The 21,464-nt window shown below is 38.5% G+C and overlaps 1 protein-coding gene across 9 annotated transcripts in view; it reads left to right on the plus strand.

Annotated features, from left to right (window-relative positions):
- DZANK1 (double zinc ribbon and ankyrin repeat domains 1) overlaps positions 1 to 21,464 on the plus strand; it is an 88,995-nt gene that overhangs the window by 44,141 nt on the left and 23,390 nt on the right. For 8 of the 9 annotated variants that reach the window (XR_006513833.2, XM_014855903.3, XM_044748014.2 and 5 more), the window contains 3 exons: positions 9,332 to 9,454; positions 10,605 to 10,769; positions 12,320 to 12,527. Coding sequence is in view for 8 of the 9 variants with exons in the window: in XM_014855903.3 (XP_014711389.1) it covers positions 9,332 to 9,454; positions 10,605 to 10,769; positions 12,320 to 12,527 (496 nt within the window). In the remaining variant the exon portion in view is untranslated. The remainder of the gene's footprint in view (positions 1 to 9,331; positions 9,455 to 10,604; positions 10,770 to 12,319; positions 12,528 to 21,464) is intronic. The other variant, XM_014855936.3, reaches the window with a different exon arrangement.

A 21,464-nucleotide genomic window follows, 5' to 3' on the forward strand; every position in this document is an offset into this window, starting at 1 on the left:
AATTTCAGTTGTACATTATTTCATGTCTGTCACCACGTAAGTGCTCCCCTTCAACCCCCTGTGCCTTTCCCATACCCCCCTTCCCCTGGTAACCACTGAACTGTTCTCTTTGTCCATGTAGTTGTTCATATTCCACGTATGAGTGAAATCATCTGGTGTTTGTCTTTCTCAGTCTGGCTTATTTCACTAAGCATAGTTCCCTCCAGGTCCATCCACGTTGTTGCAAATGGGATGAATTTGTCTTTTTTATGGCTGAGTAGTATTCCATTGTATATATATACCACATCATCTTTATCCAATCATCAGTCAATGGGCACTTGGATTGTTTCCATGTCTTGGCTATTGTGAATAGTGCTGCAATGAATGTAGGGGTACCTGTGTTACATTGGATTGTTGATTTCAAGTTGTTTGGGTAGACACCCAGTAGTGTGATAGCTGGGTCCTATGGTATTTCTATTTTTAGTTTTTGAGGAATCTCCATACTATTTTCCATAGTGGCTGCGCCAGTTTGCACTCCCACCAGCAGTGGGAGGGTTCCCTTCTCTCCACACCCTCTCCAACATTTGTTATTTTTAGTCTTAGTGATTATAGCCATTTTAACAAGTGTAAGGTGGTATCTTAGTGTAGTTTTGATTTGCATTTCCCTGATTATTAGTGATGTTGAACCTCTTTTCATGTGCTTATTGACCATCTGTATATCTTCTTTGAAAAAAATGTTCATATCCTCTGCCTGTTTTTTGATTGGGCTGTTAGTTTTTTTGTTGTTCAGTTGTGTGAGTTCCTTATATATTATGGTGATTAACCCCTTCTCAGATATATGATCTGCAAATATTTTCTCCCAATTGGTGGGTTGTCTTTTGGTTTTGATTCTAGTTTCTTTTGCCTTGCCAGAAGCTCTTTAGTCTGATGAAGTCCCACTTGTTTATTTTTTCTTTTGTTTCCCTTGTCTGAGAAGACATGGAATTTGAAAAGATCCCTTTAAGTTCAATTTCAAAGAGTGTACTATGTATATTATCTTCCAAGAGTTTTACAGTTTCAGGACTTATCTTCAAGTCTTTCATCCATTTTTAGTTTATTTTTGTGTATGGTATAAGATAATGATATACTTTCATTCTTTTTCGTGTGGCTGTCCAGTTTTCCCAACACCATTTATTGAAGAGACTATCTTTTCTCCGTTGTGTGTTCTTGGCACTTTTGTCAAAGATTAGCTGTCCGTAGATGTGTGGTTTTATTTCTGGGCTTTCAGTTCTGTTCCATTGATCTGTGTGCCTGTTTTTGTACCAGTATCATGCCGTTTTGATCACTATGGCTTTGTAGTACATTTTGAAGTCAGGGATTGTGAGGCCTCCAGCTTTGTTCTTTTTCTCAATCGCTAATTGCTTTAGCGATTCGGGGTCTTTGGTTGCCCCATATGAATTTTAGGACTCTTTGTTCTATTTCCGTGAAGAATGTGATTGGGATTCTGATAGGGATTGCATTGAATCTGTAGATTGCTTTGGGTGGTATGGACATTTTAACTATGTTTATTCTTCCAATCCATGTTCGTGGAATCTCTTTATGGCGTCATCTATTTCTTTCAATGTCTTATAGTTTTCATTGTGTAAGTCCTTCACCTCCTTGGTTAAATTTATTCCTTAGGTACTTTATCCTTTTTGTAGTGATTGTAAATGGAATTGTATTCTTGAGTTCTCTTTCTGTACGTTCATTATTACTGTATAGAAATGCAACTGACTTTTGTAGGTTGATTTTGTACCCTGCAACTTTACTATAGTTGTCAATTATTTCTAATAGTTTTCTGGTGGATTCTTTAGGGTTTTCTATAAGGTTGTCTGCAAACAGTGAGAGTTTCACTTCTTCACTCCCTATTTGGATTCCTTTTATTGCTTTCTCTTGCCTAATTGCTCTGGCCAGAACCTCCACTACTATGTTGAATAGGAGTGGTGATAGTGGGCATCCTTGTCTTGTTCCTGTTCTCACGGGGATGGTGTTCAGTTTTTGCCCATTGAGTATGATGTTAGCTATGGGTTTGTCATATACGGCTTTATTATGTTGAGGTAATTTCCTTCTATCCCTATTTTGTTAAGCGTTTTTATCATAAATGGCTGTTGGATCTTGTCAAATGCTTTCTCTGCATCTATTAAGATGACCATGTGGTTTTTATTCCTCATTTTGTTAATGTGGTGTATCACATTAATTGATTTGCAGATGTTGAACAATCCCTCTGTCTCTGGTATAAATCCCACTTGATCATGATGTGTGATGTTTTTGATATATTGCTGTATTCGATTTGCCAATATTTTGTTGAGGATTTTTGCATCTATGTTCATCAGTGATATTGGCCTGTAGTTTTCACTTTTTGTGTTGTCCTTGTCAGGCTTTGGTATCAGAGTGATGTTTACCTCATAAAATGTGTTAGGAAGCATTCCATCTTCCCTAATTTTTTGGAATAGCTTGAGAAGGATAGGTGTTAAATCCTCTCTGAAAGTTTAGTAGAATTCTTTAGGGAAGCCGTCTCGTCCTGGCCTTTTATTCTTTGTTTACTGTTTCAATCTCTTTCCTTGTGATTGGTCTATTCAGGTTATCTGTTTCTTCTTGATTCAGCTTTGGGAGATTGTAAGAGTCTAAGAATTTATCCTCTAGATGGTCCATTTTGTTGGCATATATCTTTTTGTAGTATTCTCTTATAATCCATTGTATTTCTGTGGTATCCATTGTTATTTCTCCTCTTTCACTTCTAATTTTATTTATCTGAGCTTTCTCTCTTTTTTACTTTGTAAGTTTGACTAGAGGTTTGTCAATTTTATTTATCTTCTCAAAGAACCAGCTCTTTGTTTCATTGATCCTTTCTACTGCCTTTTTTGTTTCAATAGCATTTATTTCTGCTCTGCTTTTTATTATTTCTCTGCTTCTGCTGACTTTGGGCTTTGTTTGTTCTTCTTTCTCTAATTCAGTTAGGTGTACTTTGAGATTGCTTACTTTTGATTTTTCTTGTTGTTAAGGTGTGCTTGTATTGTGATTTCCTTCTTAATATGGCTTTTGCCACATCCCATATGAGTTGGTATGGTATGTTTTCATTTTCATTTGTCTCCAGATATTTTTTAATTTCTTTGAGGGTCCATTGCTTGTTCAATAGCATGTTGTTTAGTCTTCACATCTTTGTCCCTGTCTCAGCTTTTTTCTTGTCATTAATTTCTAGCTTTATAGCATGGTGATTGGAAAAGATGCTTGTTATTATTTCAATTTTCTTAAACCTAAAAGAAGATATTAAAAGTAACACAATAATAGTAGGGGACCTGAACACCCCACTCACATCATTTGACAGATCATCCAGACAGAAAATCAACAAGGAAACAGTGGAATTAAATGAAAAGCTAGACCAGTTGGACTTAATAGACAAATATAGTACATGCCATCCAAAAACAGCAGAATACACATTCTTCTCAATTGCCCATGGAACATTCTCAAGGATAGAACATATGTTGGGAAACAAGGCAAGCTTCAATAAATTTGTTAACAGTTTCTTTATGTACCTTGGTGCTCCTGTGTTCGCTGCATAGACATTTATAAGTGTTATGTCTTCCTGGTGGAGTGTCCCTTATGATCATTATTACTGATTATATATTCTTTGTCTCTTTTTATCTGTCTTATCTTGAAGTCTATTTTGTCTGATATAAGTATTGCAATACCTGCTTTCTTTTGTTTGCCATTAGCTTGGAGTATCGTCTTCCATTCCTTCACTCTGAGCCTGTGTTTGTCGTTGGAACTGAGATGTGTTTCCTGGAGGCAGCATATTGTCGGGTCTTGTTCTTTAATCCATCTTGGCACTCTGCGTCTTTTTATTGGGAAATTCAATCCATTTAAGTTTAGGGTGATTATCAATATATGGGGGCTTAATGCTGCCATTTTATCACTTGTTTTCTGGTTCCCCTGCATTTCCTTTGTTTCTCATCCTGTGCATTTGGTCTACCAATTGAGTTATGTAGTTTTTTATGATGCGTTTCTTTTTTTCTCCTTATTTATTATCTGTGTTTCTGTTCTGCTTTTTCGTTCAGTAGTTACCATGAGGTTTGTATTCACAATCTCGTAGATAAGATAGTCCATTTTCTGATGGCCTCCTATTTCCTTAGACTAAACCGATTCAGTCTCTTTCCTATTCCCCTCCTAAGCTGTTTTTCTCACATCTTATTCCATCTTGTGTTGTGAGTTTGTGATTAAAATGACAAGATTATCTTTGTTTATCATGTTTTCCTTCTCTGTATCTTTAATGCTATTCATGAGTGTTTGCTAACTTGTTCTGATGTATAGCTACAAATTTCTGTTTTTATTCCATTCTTTGTAAGCCTTTCTCCCTTTTTTTTTCAGATATGAGGACCTTCTTGAGGATTTCTTGTAGGAGGGGGTCTTGTGGCTATGAACTCCCTTAGCTTTTGTTTATCTGGGAAAGTTTTAATTTCTCCATCATATCTGAAGGATATTTTTGCTGGATATAGTATTCTTGGCTTAAAGTTTTTGTCCTTCAGAGATTTGAATATGTCATTCCAGTCTCTCCTAGTCTGTAAGGTTTCTGCAGAAAAATCTGCTGAAAGCCTGATAGGGGTTCCCTTGTAGGTTATTTTCTTTTGCCTTGCTGCCCTTAGTATTCTTTCTTTGTCATTCACTTTTGCCAGTTTCACTACTATATGCATTGCAGTAGGTCTTTTTACATTGACATATTTAAGAGATCTGGCAGCCTATTCCACATGGATTTCCATCTACTTCCCTAGGTTTCAGAATTTCTCTGCCATTCTTTCTTTCTTTCTTTTTTTTTAAGATTGGCAGCTGAGCTAGCAACTGTTGCCAATCCTATTTCTTTTTCTGCTTTTTCTCCCCACGTCCCCCCAGTACATAGTTGTATATTTTAGTTGTGGGTCCTTCTAGTTGTGGCATGCTGCTTCAGCATGGCATGATGAGTGGTGCCATGTTCGTGCCCAGGATCCAAACCAGTGAAACACTGGGCTGCTGAAATGGAGCGCACGAACTTAACCAGTCAACCATGGGGCCAGCCCCTCTGCTATTATTTCTTTGATTAAGCTTTCTGCTCCCTTCTCCTTTTCTTCTCCCTCTTGAATACCTATAATTCTTATACTGCATTTCCTAATTGAGTTGGATATTTCTTGGAGACTTTCTTTATTTCTTTTTAGCCTTAGTTCTCTCTCCTCCATCTGGAGTGTTTCAACCATCTATCCTCAGTTATGCTGATTTGCTCCTCTATGATGTTAGCTCGAGTGTTTGGGGAGTCCATATTTTGTTTTATCTCTTCCATTGTGTCTTTCATATCCAATATTTCTGATTGATTCTTCTTTATAGTTTCAATCTCTTTTGTTAAGTAGCTCCAGAACTTGTTGAGTTGTTTTTCTACATTCTCTTTTAACTCGTTAAGTTTTTTGATGATAGCTATTTTGAATTCTCCCTCATTTAGATTACATACTCTGTGTCCTCAGGACTGATTTCTGGGTACTTGTCATTTTCTCACTAGTCTGGAGAGCTAATATAATGTTTGATATTCCCAGAGGGTATGGCTCTGTTTTTGTGCATCCTGGTATTATTTGGTCGCAGTTACTGCATATCACCACTGGGTGGGGGTCAAGAGCTATGTATTCTGAGCCCTCTGCTGTCCGCCAAGATCCCAGGTACTGGAGCCAGCGCTGGGCAGATGAGGGGGAGGGATGCTTTCTCCTGCATGCTCTCAGGGTTTTCTCACTCTGCCCTCACTATCTGCTCTCCTGCAGTGTTGGCCTGTTGAGGTCACCCCTGCATTAGCTTTCACCTTGGTAAGGGTTTTCCCTTAGGCTGCAAGGGCCCTCAGCCATCTTTGATGTTCTCGTGAACAAATGTCCCCTCCCCTGTTCCTTCCCTCTTGGAGGCTACCCATGGTCCTGGATCCCAGTCTTTTGGGGAGGGAGCGAAGTTTTGTCTCACCCTGTTCCACCTCCTCTGAATGGGGCTCCAGCCTCTCCACCCTCCATCATATGGCTGCATGGGTCTCTCAGATGTCTTTTGGGTTGTGTGGATGTCCTCTGTTGGAGTATGAATGTCTTTTTCATCGTATGGTAGAGGAGAGAGGTCATCGGAGAACTCACTCTACCATGGTGCTGACGTCACTCCTGATTTCCTATCTTTTTATTCATTGTGGGAAGAATATACGCTTTAAAATTCTGGTAGCCGGGGGCTGGCCCCGTGGCCGAGTGGTTAAGTTCGCGCGCTCCGCTGCAGGCGGCCCAGTGTTTCGTCGGTTCGAATCCTGGGCGCGGACATGGCACTGCTCGTCAGACCACGCTGAGGCAGCGTCCCACATGCCACAACTAGAGGAACCCACAACGAAGAATACACAACTATGTACTGGGGGGCTTTGGGGAGAAAAAGGAAAAAAATAAAATCTTTAAAAAAAAAAAAAAAAAAAAAAAAAAAAAAAAAAAAATTCTGGTAGCCAGTTCCAGCATCTGATCCATCTTAGGGCTGGACTCAATTGATTTTCTTTTCTTTTGAAAGGCATTTAGTTCTAGTTCATTCCAGGCACTGTGTTCCCCAAACCAGGGATATAAATTATTGGCTGTTAAAGCAAAGCAAAACAAAACAAACAGCAACAACAAACTAAGGACTCATCAGAGAATAAATAACAGAATCCAGAAGCATCACAACCAGACATATTTAACAGCAGGACACAATCTAAAATTCCTCAACATGCTCAAAAACAACAAAACTGGCGGTTGTAGAGGGAGGGGAGCAGAAAGTTTGGTCTCTGTGCAGATATTTTTTCTTTAGCTGAACTGCTTTGAGTGTTCTGTCCATGGTTTGTTCAGGGGTCAGTAAGAGATGTGACCAGAATTTGGGGATCTCCTCTTTTTTTTTTTTTTTTTCTGGGAGCTCTCTACCTCTTCAGTAGCCAGATATTCCCCAGCTTCAGTTTTATGGTTCTCCTAGCCAGAAATGCTGTTCCTTTCCCACCTGTTCACATGTGTTGTGTGGACTCCTTCAGCCCCAGGCTAAAAGGGAACTAACTTTGTTGACACCCCTCCTCCTGTGTGCACTTGCTACGAGGGTCTGTCTGCTCCTCTTCATTCTCCAGTGCCTTCATGTCGTATGAGCAGGTTTTAGTTCTTTTCTGTGTGGTAGTCATTTGGTGTGGTCTTCCTCTGTCACGACCAAAAGGAAAATCTGTATAGTTTCTCTCTAAAAAGATGGTTTATGTTATAAAATATGTGTTTCCTTTTCAGAACTGAGACTAAAAAGCATGCTAATGAGCTGACAAATTTAATAAGAAAACCCGTCTATTACCAAATAAAATCTGATGCAATTTTAGGATAGCCTTTTCTTGATTGTCATTTGTTTATCTTTCAGACTTTATGTCACTCTCCCATCATGAACTTACACTTTATAATTTTCCAAGACACCACAGAAAAAAAATAGTGACATTGGGAGAGCATTAAAAAAGAGAGCAGTGGTGCTTTGGAGTTCTTGGAGTGATTTTTCTGATAGGTTTAAGTGAATTGCCAAGCAAAAGATTTATTTTTTCAGACATTCTGGACTTCTTATATAAATAGTAAAATAATTTAAACTGATTTTATTAACTGTCAGTGATGTAGTTATTTCTGGGTCTCACCTGTCAAGAAAACTCTTTCAGGAACAATTAAAAAATTGTATTTCTATCTAAATGGTATATCAGAGTTTAGATGTCACAATGAGAGTATTTGTCATTGAAGTGCCATCGAAGTAACAATGCGTGTTCAATCTGATTGCTTTATGTCTTTTCTTTGTTTAGCAGCATTAATTTGAATGGAGTAAGATAACTTTTCTTCCTTTAAAGCAATGTTATATAAAAAATCTACTTGAATAGTAGATGCATTTAAATAAAAGGTCTGAAGGCTTTATATTTAGAAACCCAAGTTGGCAAGTTTTATATCAAGACCCTGTTTTAAGAGTAGTATAAATTGAAACGTAAGTCTGAAGCAAAAGTATCCAAAGGGTTTCTCCTTTGATTTATTCCAAGGAGTCTCTCTCTAATTGCACAGAAATGGGGTGAAGGTAAACGTACTCAAAAGAAGGATTATCTTTCTCAGCATCTGTGGATTTTAGGGGCTCACGTGGCCTCTTTGTGGACAGATAACTCTTTTAGGATAAGGGAGTAAGACTTGAAGTAAAACAGGATACAGTTGGACAAATAAAGTTAACTAAAATAACAATCTTTAAGGAAGAAGTGTCCTTAAAAAACGTTTTCTCTAGTGTGCACATTCTTAGCATTATACATGGATGTATGACAGTTACCAATTGAATCAATTATTCGTTGATTCATTCATTCAATAATTACTTGAATGACTCCCATGTGCCAAGGTAGCAGGTACTGTGCCAAGTGGGAAAAAAATGTGAAATGATAGTCCTTTCCCTTAAAAAAATTAGGATCTAGTAGAAAGCAAGATGAGAAGGGAAGGAAGCTGACATACTGAGCTTGACCCTATGCTCTGCATTCCTATGTACTTAATTGCCGTTAACCATCTAAAATTCCCCTGCAGACCTGGGAGGAAGCTGCTGTATTGAAGAGACTGCATGGAGTCCTGCATAAAAGTCATGGCCCGGTTTCCAATCTTAGGTCTTACCCTCTCTGTGCCTCAGTTTCCCTCTGTAAAATAAAGATGATGTTGGCACCCACCTCGCAGGAGGTCTGTCATGTGGATTGATGCAAGGGTACAGGGGCTGTGTTCAGAACATTGCCTGCACATAGTAGGTGATCATGTCACAGTGACGATTACTGTCATCCCCACTTGTTGATGAGAAATCTCTTCCCAGGCAATAGTTAGTAAGTAGCACGAGCAAAGATTCGAATCCAGATCCACCTAACACAGTCTTGGAAATTCTCACAAAACAATTCTATCTCCCCCAAATAAAATAATTCTTCTCATGTCTCAAGAGAGGAAAATAAATTCACATTTCCAGATGGAAACCAGACCCCAAAGGATAGAAGATAAAGCTCAGTCATGACACCTTAGGTCGCTCACCCTCTTTACCTTCTTTCTTTGTTAATGTTATTGTAAATCAGCGGGAGGCTTGCTGCCTTTGGTGTTAAAGATACTGAGGAATATCAAGTTGTGTGAGACACCAGTTTCATCGACTGTCTGTGAAGGAATGTGTGTTCTTTGTACTAATTTGTTAATTGATGAAGCTCATCAGTTTTCCTCTTTTGGACAAAAATACTGTATTTCTAGGGCTTACATTGATTTGGGGCTTTTTTCTTTTCTGGAATGGAGGGGGATTGGAGAATATAGTATTGATCTGCCTGTAAATGCGTTGTGTTCACCAGTCCGTGTGCAGTGGAGCTAAAGCCCCTCCTCCGCCCACTCAGAAAGGGGAGAGCGTTTCCTGCCCCACATGTGGTCGCTGGAGTCGCCGGGAAGCCCGCTGCTGTGACTGGCATGGAGCCACGGTGCGTATTTGAATACGGACCTGCTCGGTGCTGAGCACCTCACCAACACCCGGAGGGAGCCAGCTCCTCCTCTGCCAGGGCCTCGCAGAGGTGGCTTCTTAGGATTTGGGTACTGGCACCTAGTTACCTAAGAATCTGGAGAAACAGATAATTAATTCTCTTAAACTGAGAAAGGTCTCTCATTGCAGTTTTTTTTCTTAAAGATTGGCACCTGAGCTAACAACTGTTGCCAGTCTTTTTTTTTCTTCTTTCTGCTTTTTCTCCCCAAATCCACCCAGTACATAGTTGTATATTTTTAGTTGTGGGTCCTTCTAGTTGTGGCATGTGGGACGCCGCCTCAGCATGGCCTGACGAGCAGTGCCATGTCTGTGCCCAGGATCCAAACTAGCAAAACCCTGGGCCGCCACAGCGGAGTGTGCGAACTTAACCACTTGGCCACGGGGCTGGCCCCATCCAATCTTCTTTTTTTTTTCTCTTCTCATTACAGTTTTAATTTGGATTTCTTTGAGGTTAAACTTTTTCACTCATTTATTGACTATTGGCATTTCTTATTTTATGAATTGTTTGTTTACCTACCTTTTTAATAAAACACAAAAATATGTATTTATTTATTTGAATAAGTGTTGCATGTAAATTATACAAAAGGCTTATAGTGGAGGCGTGGTCTGTCTCCTCATCCCAGCCCCGCAGCTCCTCTCCCCAGAAGCGGTCACTGTTACCAGTTTCTGAGGTGTTATTTCAGCCATTCAATGCGTCAATAACTAAACTAGTAGTGAATATGAACACTGATGCAATTCTTTTCACCTAGCAATGCATCTTGTTAGTAACCTCTTCCTTCTTTTCGTTGGCTTCATAATATTCCACTGTCTGTCTGTACCATGATGTATTTTGGCCCTCCTCTGGTGCTGGACTTCTAGGTTGTTTCCAGTTATTTCCTTTAAAACCACAATCCTGCAGGGAATGGTCTTGAATATACTTCTTTGTGTACTTGTCCATCTACAGGATAAATTCTAGAAGGTAAAATTGCTGTGTCAGGGAGTGGGCATATGTTATTTTGGTGGCTGGAGATTGCATGGTGTGGGAGTAATTTATGTGGGGAAATTGTGACTCTAATATTCATGAGAACATAACAATATTTTCTGTCCTCTAGCCTAGCATTCCTGCTTGCTACTCTGTTTGCCCTAAATGTGAGGCCAGCAATCACCCATCTGCCCGGTTCTGTGGCTCCTGTGGTATTTATGTGAAGTCCTCGGCCAGACTTAGTGTGGACAGCCTCCTGGCTCTAGCTGCTGGAGAACCTGGCCCTTTTGCCGAGGTGAGACCTCCTCTGCAGTCAGAACTGGTGCCCAGGAAGAAGTTGTGACTCTGGACTTGTGTTCTCCACCCTGTGAATCAACCCAGGGAAAGAGAACCAAAACGTTCAGACCTTTTGCATGGACTTTCGACTAGGTGTATAAATAAATGAAATCAATTTAGGTTTTAAACACTTGAATGATTTCTTCAGAAATCAAAGATCTATGCATTTATCTATAGTAGAATGAGGTGTAATTGCATCTGCAAGGCAATAGATATAATGTCCTTAGGGAGAGGTAGATTTAAACTACATAGGATAGAAAGTACTTCTCTTGAATTTCTTATGTGACGCACCAAGAACATTCCCCCCGACTCTTATATTTTAGAAAACTTACATCTGGTATATAAAATTACTTTTGCCATTTATAGCAATTGGACAGTATGAGGAAAATCTCACAACGTTGTTGTCAGAAGGACTTAATCTCTAATTGGCTTTGTGTTAGTCTTTTGTGAATTTCTCTAAGCTACATAAAGACTTTGCAGGTTTCTTTTCTTTTCTTTTTTTTTTTTTGAGGAAGATTAGCCCTGAGCTAACATCTGCTGCCAATCCTCCTCTTTTTTGCTGAGGAAGATTGCCCTGAGCAAACATCCGTGCCCATCTTCCTCTACTTTATATGTGGGATGCCTACCACAGCAGGTTTGCCAAGTGGTGCGTAGGTCCGCACCCAGGATCCGAACCGGCAAACCCCGGGCCGCCAAAGCAGAACGTGTGAACTTAACCGCTGCACCATTGGGCTGGCCCCTGCAAGTTTCTTCTTATCTCTTTGCTAGAAGAATTTGAAGATCGATAGTTATTAGAGAGACAGCACATGCACCCAGCCACTTTGCATTCATTTTTAGGTAGTTCATGGCCTTCTTAACCCATATTGAAAGACTTATAGACCCTGGGACCTTTGTGCAAATGAGACAAAGGTGTTCTTTCCTCAAGACGCTTGACTGCCATCTGTTGGAAATTGATTGTAATATACTAATTTTGTTAGAAAGACATTTTCTTCCATCTACCAGAAAAATTGTCCTCATAAATATGCAAATATATGATGTCTACCATGTGAATGGTACCCCTTTAGATGCAATGCTGTTGTGTAGTGCAACAGCCTACATAACCTTACATGGTGGTCCTCTCAGGTCCGCAGGTCCAGGTGCAGGAGAGTCTCTCACAGAAAATGTTGGTGCCCAGTGACTGGGTGTGGATGAGTAGTAAAGGCTATCTTCATTAGATTGTGGAGGTGAGAGAATAGCTACCACCCCGGCCTCAGGCAGGAGAGAGAACATCAGTTATTTGCTGAATCTGAGACAGTAAATGGCCAAGGGGATGGGGCTGGCTTCACAGATCAGGCTGAAAGTTGCTGGGAAAGACAGAAACAAGGAAGATGAGGCAAGGGCTGAAAACTCCTTTTTAGTTCCAAGTACAGTTTTGGGGAGATAATTTTCCTTCTGATTAGAATTGTTTTCTGTGAGTAACATGAAGAATTAATTATGTTCTGATATCTTATGTTTCTGCCTCACTTATAGCCCCGATCTGCCTGGCAGTCCCCAAATGTTTCTCTCCCCAAGCCTGATGCTGGGACCAAGAAGGATGTAGGAACACAGACCACTGGCCTGTTCTACCCATCTGGCAAGCTACTAGCCAAAAAGGAGCTGGAAATGGCTTCTCAAAAGCAGAGGCAGGAGAAAATGAGTGACCACAGACCTCTCCTCACAGCTGTCAGCCCAGGAAGAGGTGAGGAAAAAGACGATTTCTTGTCAGGAGGGAACTCTTTCTCTGAAAGAAAATTTTGTTTTTTCTTCCTTTAGATTTGTTTTTATGTATAAGGAGTAAGTTCCTTTCTTTTTCTTTTTTCACGTAATTTTCCTTTGTGTGGATAACAGCTCTTCCTTAAACTTTTGGCACTCTGATGTTTTGACTCGTAGCCCCCTTGTCTAGTTTGTAAATCAGATAGCACATATGGATTTCTACTATTATGGCAGAAATGTTGTTGGTCTGTGTTGTTATTGCTATCTGATGTTATCTCTTTTTTTATTGCGGTAAAATCCACATAGCAAAATTCACCATTTTAACCATTTTAAAGTGTACAATTCAGTGACATTTAGTACATTAGCAATATTGTACAACCATTACCACTCTCTTTGTCCAGACCATTTTCATCACCCCAAAAGTCAACCCTGTTCTCTTTGAGCAGTCACTCCCCACACCTCCTCTCCCAGGTGCTTGGCAGCCACAAATCTACCTTCTGTCTTTACAGATTTGCGTCTTCTGGACACTTCATATTAATGGAAGCATATAATATCTGGTCTTTTGTGACTGGCTTCTTTCACTTAGTATAATGTTCTCAAGGTTCATCTATGTTTTGGCATGTTTTAGGACTTCATTCTTTTTTTAAAGCTGAATAATATTCTATTGTTAGCATATATGACATTTGGTTGATCTCTTCATCAGTTGATGGACATTTGAGTTTTGTCTACCTTTTGGCTGTTGTGAATAATGCTGCTGTGAACATCCATGTGTAAGTTTTTCTGTAGACGTGTTTTCGTTTTTCTTGGTTATATCCATAGGAGTGCAATTGCTGAATCAAATGGTAACATTATGTTTAACTTTTTGAGGAACTCCCAGACTGTTTTCCAAAATGGCGGCACTATTTTCCATTCTGACCAGCACTGTATGAGGGTTCCGATTTCTTTACATCTTTGCCAACTCTTGTTATTATCTTTTTCGTTATAGTCATCCTGGTAGGTGTGAAGTGGTATTACATTATGGTTTTAATTAGCATTTCCCTGGTGACTAATGATGTTAAGCATCTTTTCATGTGCTTGTTGGTCATGTGCTTGTTGGTCATGTGATGTTGGTATATTTTCTCTATTCAGATCCTTTGTCCAGTTTTTTTCTTTTTTGGCTGAGGAAGATTTGCCCTGAACTAACATCTGTGCCAGTCTTCCTCCACTTTATATATGGATTGCCGCCACAGCATGGCTGACGGGTGGTGTATGTCCATGCCTAGAATCCAAACCTACAAACGTGGGTCACCGAAGCGGAGTGTGCTGAACTTAACCACTATGCCGAGGAGCTGGCACCCTTTGTCCATTTTTTAACTTGTTTTTTTTGTCTTTTTGCTATTGAGATATAAGAGTTCTTTATATATTCTGAATACTAGACTCTTACCAGATATAGAATTTGCAAATATTTCCTACCATTCTGTAGGTTGTCTTTGAACTTTTCTATGTCCTATGAAGCACAAAAGTTTTAAATTTTAAGTCAAAATTTTTTTTCTTTTGTTGCTTGTGTTTTTCGTGTCATATCTAAGAATCCGTTGCTGAATTCAGGTCACCAATATTTACCCCATCTTTTCTTCTAAGATTTTTAAAGTTTTAGCTCTCACATTTAGGTTTTGGGTCCATTTTGAGTTAGTTTTTGTATATGGTGTGCAACTTCATTATTTTGCAGGCAGCTCTCCAGTTGTCCCAGTACCATTTGTTGAAGAGATGATTCTTTCCCTGTTGAATGGTCTTGGTGCCCTTGTCAGAAGGCAGTTGGCCATAGATACATGGGTTTATTTCTGGACTTTCAATTCTATTGCACTGATCTATATGTCTATCCTTATGCCAGAACCACACCGTTTTGATTACTGTTGCTTTGTAGTAGATTTTGGAATTGAGAAGTGTAAGTCTTCCAACTTTGTTCCTCTTTTTCAAGATTCTTTTGGCTATTCTGGGTCCTTGAGTTTCCGTATGAATTTTAAGATCAGCTTGCCGATTTCTACAAAGAGGCTAACTGGGATTCTGATAGGGGTTGTGTTGACTCTACAGATCAGTTTGGGGAGTATTGCTATCTTAACAATATTAAGCCTTCCAATCCACAAAACATGGGATGTATTTCCAATTATTTAGATCTTTAATTTCCTTCAATAGAGTTTTGTAGGTTTAAGACTATAAGTTTTGTACCTCTTTTTTTTTTTAACTTTATTCTTAAATATTTTATTGTTTTTGATGTTATTGTGAATAGAATCTTTTCCCAATTTTATTTTTGGACTGTTTGCTGCAAGTGTATTTTTGTATATTGATCTTATATTTTACAACTTTGTGAACTTCTAAAATTAGTTCTAATAGTTCATTAGTAGATTCCTAGAATTTTCTATATACAAATCGTGTCATCTGTGAATATAGTTTTACTTCTTACTTTCTAGCCTGGATGACTTTTATTTCATTTTCTTACCCAATTTCCCTGGTTAGAACCTCCAGTACAATGTTAAATAGAAGTGGTAAGGCAGGAATCCTTGTCTTGTTCCTGATTTTAGGTGAAAGCATCCAGTCTTTAACTATTAAGTATGATATCATCTGTGGATTTTTCATAGATGCCCTTTCTCAAATGAAGGAAATACCTTCCTATACCTAATTTTTGAGTATGTTTTATTTTTTTATCATGAAAGCATTTGGCCTTTGTCAAATGCTTCTCTGCCTATATTTAGATGATCATGTGATTTTTGCTTTTCATTCCATTGATGGTGTTTTACATTAATTGATTTTCAGAGGTTAAACCAACCTTTCATTCCTGGGATAAACCCCACTTAGGCATGTTGTATAGTTCTTTTTGTAGGTTTGTGGGTTCAGTTTGCTAATGTTTTGTTGAAGATTTTTATGTCTATATTCATAAAAGAGATTGGTCTTCAGTTTTCTTTCTTTGTGATGTCTTTGTCTGGTTTTGGTATCAGAATAATACTGGCCTATAGTTTTCTCTCCTCTTCTATTTTTTGGAAATTCTTATGAAGAATTGATATTAACTCTTCCTTAAATGTTTGGTAGAATTCATCTGTGAAGCCACTTGGGCCTGAATTTTTGTCTAATGGGTAATTTTGATTACTAATTTAATCTCTTTACTTCTTATAGGTCTATGTAGATTTTCTATTTCTTGTTGAGTCAGTTTTGGTAGTTTATATATTTCTAGATATTTGTCCATTTCATCTGAGTTATCTAATTTATTAGTATACAGTTGTTCATAGTTTTCCTTCATAATCCTTTTTATTTCAGTAAGGTTAATGTTAATTTCCCTATTTCATTTCTGATTCTAATAATTTGAGTGATTTCTCTTTTTCTTGGTTGATCTAGAGAAGAACCAACTTTTGGTTTTGTTGATTTTCTCTATTGTTTTTCTATTCTGTTATTTTTTTTCATTTCCACTCTAATCTTCATTGTTTCCTTCTTTCTTCTTACTTTAAGTTGAGTTTGCTCTTCTTTTTCTAGTTTCTCAAGGTCAAAAGTTCAAGTCTTGATTTGAGATCTTTCTCTTTTTTTATTTTTTTATTTTTATTTTTATTATTTTTATTTTTTTTATTAAGGTTATGATAGTTAACAACCTTGTGAAATTACAGTTGTACATCATTATTAGTCATGTTGTGGGTACACCACTTCACCCCTAGTGCCCTCCCCCCACTCCCCCTTTCCCCTGGTAACCACCGATCAGTTCTCTTTGTCCATATGTTAACTACCACCTATGAGTGGAGTCATACAGAGTTCGTCTTTCTCTGTCTGGCTTATTTCACTCAACATAATACCCTCAAGGTCTATCCATGTTGTTGTGAATGGGACGACTTTGTCCTTTTTTATGGCTGAGTAGTATTCCATTGTGTATATATATATATACCATATCTTCTTTATCCAATCATCAGTTGCTGGGCACTTACGTTGGTTCCATGACTTGGCTATTGTGAATAATGCTGCGATGAACATGGGGTGCATGGGACTTTTGGAATTGCTGATTTCAGGTTCTTAGGATAGATACCCAGTAGTGGGATGGCTGGGTCATAAGGTATTTCTATTCTTAACTTTTTTGAGGAATCTCCATACTGTTTTCCATAGTGTCTGCACCAGTTTGCATTCCCACCAACAGTGTATGAGGGTTCCTTTTTCTCCACAGCCTCTCCAACATTTGTCACTCTTGGTTTTGGATATTTTTGCCATTCTAACAGGTGTAAGGTGGTATCTTAGTGTAGTTTTGATTTGCATTTCCCTGATGATTAGTGATGATGAGCATCTTTTCATGTGTCTATTGGCCATCCGTATATCTTCTTTGGAGAAATGTCTGTTCATGTCCCCTGCCCATTTTGTAATTGGGTTGTTTGATTTTTTATTGTTGAGTTGTGTGAGTTCTTTGTATATCATGGAGATTAACCCTTTGTCAGATAAATAACTTGTACATATTTTTTCCCAATTAGTGGGCTGTTTTTTGTTTCAATCCTGTTTTCCCTTGCCTTGAAGAAGCTCTTTAGTCTGATGAAGTCCCATTTGTTTATTCTTTCTATTGTTTCCCTCATGTGAGGGGTTATGGTGTCCGAAAAGATTCTTTTGAAGCTGATGTCAGAGTGTACTGCCGATATTCTCTTCTAGAAGACTTATTGTTTCAGGCCTAATCTTTAGGTCTTTGATCCATTTTGAGTTTATTTTAGTAAATGGTGAAAAAGAATGCTTGATTTTCATTCTTTTACATGTGGCTGTCCAGTTTTCCCAGCACCATTTGTTGAAGAGACTTTCTTTCCTCCATTGTAGGCCCTCAGCTCCTTTGTCAAAGATTAGCTGTCCATAGATGTGTGGTTTTATTTCTGGGCTTTCAATTCTGTTCCATTGATCTGTGCATCTGTTTTTGTACCAGTACCATGCTGTTTTGATTACTGTAGCTTTGTAGTATGTTTTGAAGTCAGGGATTGTGATGCCTCCAGCTTTGTTCTTCTTTCTCAGGATTGCTTTAGCAATTCGGGGTCTTTTGTTGCCCCATATGAATTTTAGGATTCTTTGTTCAGTTTCTGTAAAGAATGACATTGGAATTCTGATTGGGATAGTGTGGAATCTGTAGATTGCTTTAGGTAATATGGACATTTTAACTATGTTTATTCTTCCAATCCATGTGCATGGAATGTCTTTCCATCTCTTTATGTCGTCGTCAATTTTTTTCAAGAAGGTCTTGTAGTTTTCGTTGTATAGATCTTTCACTTCCTTGGTTAAATTTATCCCAAGGTATTTTATTCTTTTTGTTGCAATTGTGAATGGGATTGAGTTCTTGAGATCTTTTTCTGTTAGTTCATTGTTAGCATATAGAAATGCTACTGATTTATGTATGTTGATTTTATACCCTGCAACTTTGCTGTAGTTGTTGATTGTTTCTAATAGTTTTTCTATGGATTCTTTGGGGTTTTCTATATATAAGATCATGTCGTCTGCAAACAGCGAGAGTTTAACTTCTTCCTTGCCTATTTGGATTCCTTTTATTTCTTTTTCCTGCCGAATTGCTCTGGCCAAAACCTCCAGTACTATGTTGAATAAGAGTGGTGAAAGTGAGCACCCTTGTCTTGTTCCTGTTCTGAGAGAGATGGGTTTCAGTTTTTGTCCGTTGAGTATGATGTTGGCTGTGGGTTTTTCATATATGGGCTTTATTATGTTGAGGTACTTTCCTTCTATACCTATTTTATTGAGGGTTTTTATCATAAATGGATGTTGGATCTTGTCGAATGCTTTCTCTGCATCTATTGAGACGATCATCTGGTTTTTGTTTCTCATTTTGTTAATGTAGTGAATCACATTGATTGACTTGCGGATGTTGAACCGTCCCTGTGTCCCTGGTATAAATCCCACTTGATCATGGTGTATAATCTTTTTGATGTATTGCTGTATTCGGTTTGCCAAAATTTTGTTGAGGATTTTTGCATCTATGTTCATCAGTGATATTGGCCTATAGTTTTCCTTCTTTGTGTTGTCCTTGTCAGGTTTGCGGATCAGGGTGATGTTAGCTTCATAGAATGTGTTAGGGAGTGCTCCATCTTCCTCTATTTTCTGGAATAGTTTGAGAAGGATAGGTATTAAATCTTCTTTGAATGTTTGGTAGAATTCTCTAGAGAAGCCGTCTGGTCCTGGACTCTTATTTTGGGGGAGGTTTCTGATTACTGTTTCTATTTCTTTACTTGTGATTGGTCTATTCAGATTCTCTTTCTTCCTGATTCAGTTTGGGTAGGTTGTATGAGTCTAGGAATTTATCCATTTCTTCTATGTTGTTCAATTTGTTGGCATATAGTTTTTCATAGTATTCTCTTAGGATCCTTTGTATTTCTTCAGTATCTGTTGTGATTTCTCCTCTCTCGTTTCTAATTTTATTTATTTGAGACTTCTCTCTTTCTTTTTTTAGTGAGTCTGGCTAAGGGTTTGTCGATTTTGTTAATTTTTTCAAAGAACCAACTCTTTGTTTCATTGATCCTTTCTACTGTCTTTTTTGTTTCAATATCATTTATTTCGCTCTAATTTTTATTATTTCCCTCCTTCTACTGACTTTGGGCTTTGTTTGTTCTTCTTTTTCTAATTCCATTAGGTGTCATTTGAGGTTGTTTATGTAAGATTTTTCTTGCTTATTGAGGTGAGCCTGTATTGCAATGAATTTTCCTCTTAGGACTGCCTTTGCTGCATCCCAAATCATTTGGTATGGTATGTTTTCATTTTCATTTGTCTCCAGATAATATTTGATTTCTTCTTTAATTTCTTCAATAATCCATTGTTTGTTCAGTAGCGTGTTGTTTAGTCTCCACATTTTTGGCCCTTTCCCAGCTTTATTGTTGTAGTTGATTTCTAGTTTCATAGCATTATGATCAGAAAAGATGCTTGATATTATTTCAACCCTCTTGAACTTATTGATGCTTGCTTTGTTTCCCAAGATATGGTCTATCCTTGAGAATGTTCCATGCGCGCTTGAGAAGAATGTGTAACCTGCTGTTTTTGGATGAAGTGTCCTATATATATCTATTAGGTCCATCTGATTGAATTTTTCATTTAATTCTATAATTTCCTTGTTGATTTTCTGTCTGGATGATCTGTCCATTGGTGTTAATGGGGTCTTGAGGTCCCCTACTATTACCGTATTGCTGTTGATGTCTCCTTTTAGTTTTGTTAATAGTTTCTTTACGAATTTTGGTGCTCCTGTGTTAGGTGCGTATATATTTATAAGTGTTATGTCATCTTGGTGGAGCGTCCCTTTTATCATTATATACTGCCCCTCTTTGTCTTTCTTTATCTGTTTTGCTTTGAAGTCTACTTTGTCTGATATAAGTATGGCAACACCTGCTTTCTTTTGTTCATTATTAGCTTGGAGTATTGTCTTCCATCCCTTCACTTTGAGTCTGTGTTTGTCTTTGGGGATGAGGTGTGTTTCCTGGAGGCAGCATATTGTTGGATCTTGTTCTTTTATCCATCCTGCCACTCTGTGCCTTTTGATAGGAGAGTTCAATCCATTCACGTTTAGAGTGATTATTGAAACGTGGGGGCCTACTGTTGCCATTTTATCACTTGTTTTCAGGTTCTTTTGCATTTTGTCCTGATGGAGAGCTGTTACTTTGTGTTATTGTCCTTCTGCTTATCTCCTTTGTTCTGGATTTTGTAACCCCTTTCCTTTTTTTGATTTTTCAGGAATGAGGTTCTTCCTGAGCATTTCTTGAAGAGGAGGTTTTGTGGCGATGAACTCCCTTAACTTTTGTTTATCTGGGAAAGTTTTTATTTCTCCATCATATTTGAAGGATATTTTCACTGGGTAGAGTATTCTTGGCTGCAGGTTTTTGTCCTTCAGAGTTTTGAATATTTCATTCCAATCTCTTCTAGCCTGTAAGGTCTCTCCTGAGAAATCTGCTGATAGCCTTATGGGGTTTCCTTTGTAAGTTATTTTCTTCTGCCTGGCTGCCCTTAGTATTTTCTCTTTGTCATTGACTTTTGCTAATTTCACTACTATATGCCTTGGGGTTGGTCTTCTTGCGTTAATAAAGTTTGGAGAACTATTGGCTTCTGTCACATGAAGTTCCATCTCTCTTCCCAAGTTTGGAAAGTTCTCAGCTATTATTTCTTTGAACAGGCCTTCTGCCCCCTTCTCCTTCTCTTCTCCCTCTGGTGTACCTATAATCCTTATGTTGCATCTCCTAATTGAGTCAGATAATTCTCGGAGAGTTTCTTCATTTCTTTTTAGTCTTAGTTCTCTCTCCTCCTCTGTCTGCAGCATTTCTATATTCCTATCCTCCAAATTGCTAATTCTGTCCTCCATATTATCGGCCCTACTGTTCAGAGAGTCCAGATTTTTCTTAATCTCCTCCATTGTGTTCTTCATCTCCAGTATTTCTAATTGGCTCTTCTTTATAGTGTCAAGCTCTTTTGTGACATAGCTCCTGAACTCATTGAGTTGTCTATCTGAATTCTCTTTTAACTCGTTGAGTTTTTTAATAATGGCAGTTTTGAAATCATCGTCATTTAGGTTATAGATTTCATTGTCTTTGGGATTGTTTTCTGGGTGCTTATCATTTTCCTTCTGTTCTGGAGATTTAATATATTTTTTCATACTGCTGGATGGCATGGATTTGTGCCTCTGCATAGAGATAGAGTTTAGTCTCTGCTTCCACTTGTTGCAACTGGTGTGGAGGGGGGCAGCTGTTTAGACTGCACCAACCAGGAACCCTGTCAGCTGTTACTGACTGGACCTGGACCCCTCCTCATAGTCACAGTGGTCCTGTGGGGTCCCTCATCAGTTGTGGGGGCAATCGCAAGGGGCCTCAGGCTGCTGGTGGCTACTGTTGCAGCCCACTTAGACACGCTCCCTCCTTGTAGTCTGCAGTGGTGTTGTGGGCTTTCCCAGCAGCCGGGGGCAGGATCACCT

The sequence above is a fragment of the Equus asinus genome, chromosome 15 (genome assembly GCF_041296235.1).
Source record: "Equus asinus isolate D_3611 breed Donkey chromosome 15, EquAss-T2T_v2, whole genome shotgun sequence".
Classification (NCBI taxonomy): Eukaryota; Metazoa; Chordata; class Mammalia; order Perissodactyla; family Equidae; genus Equus; species Equus asinus.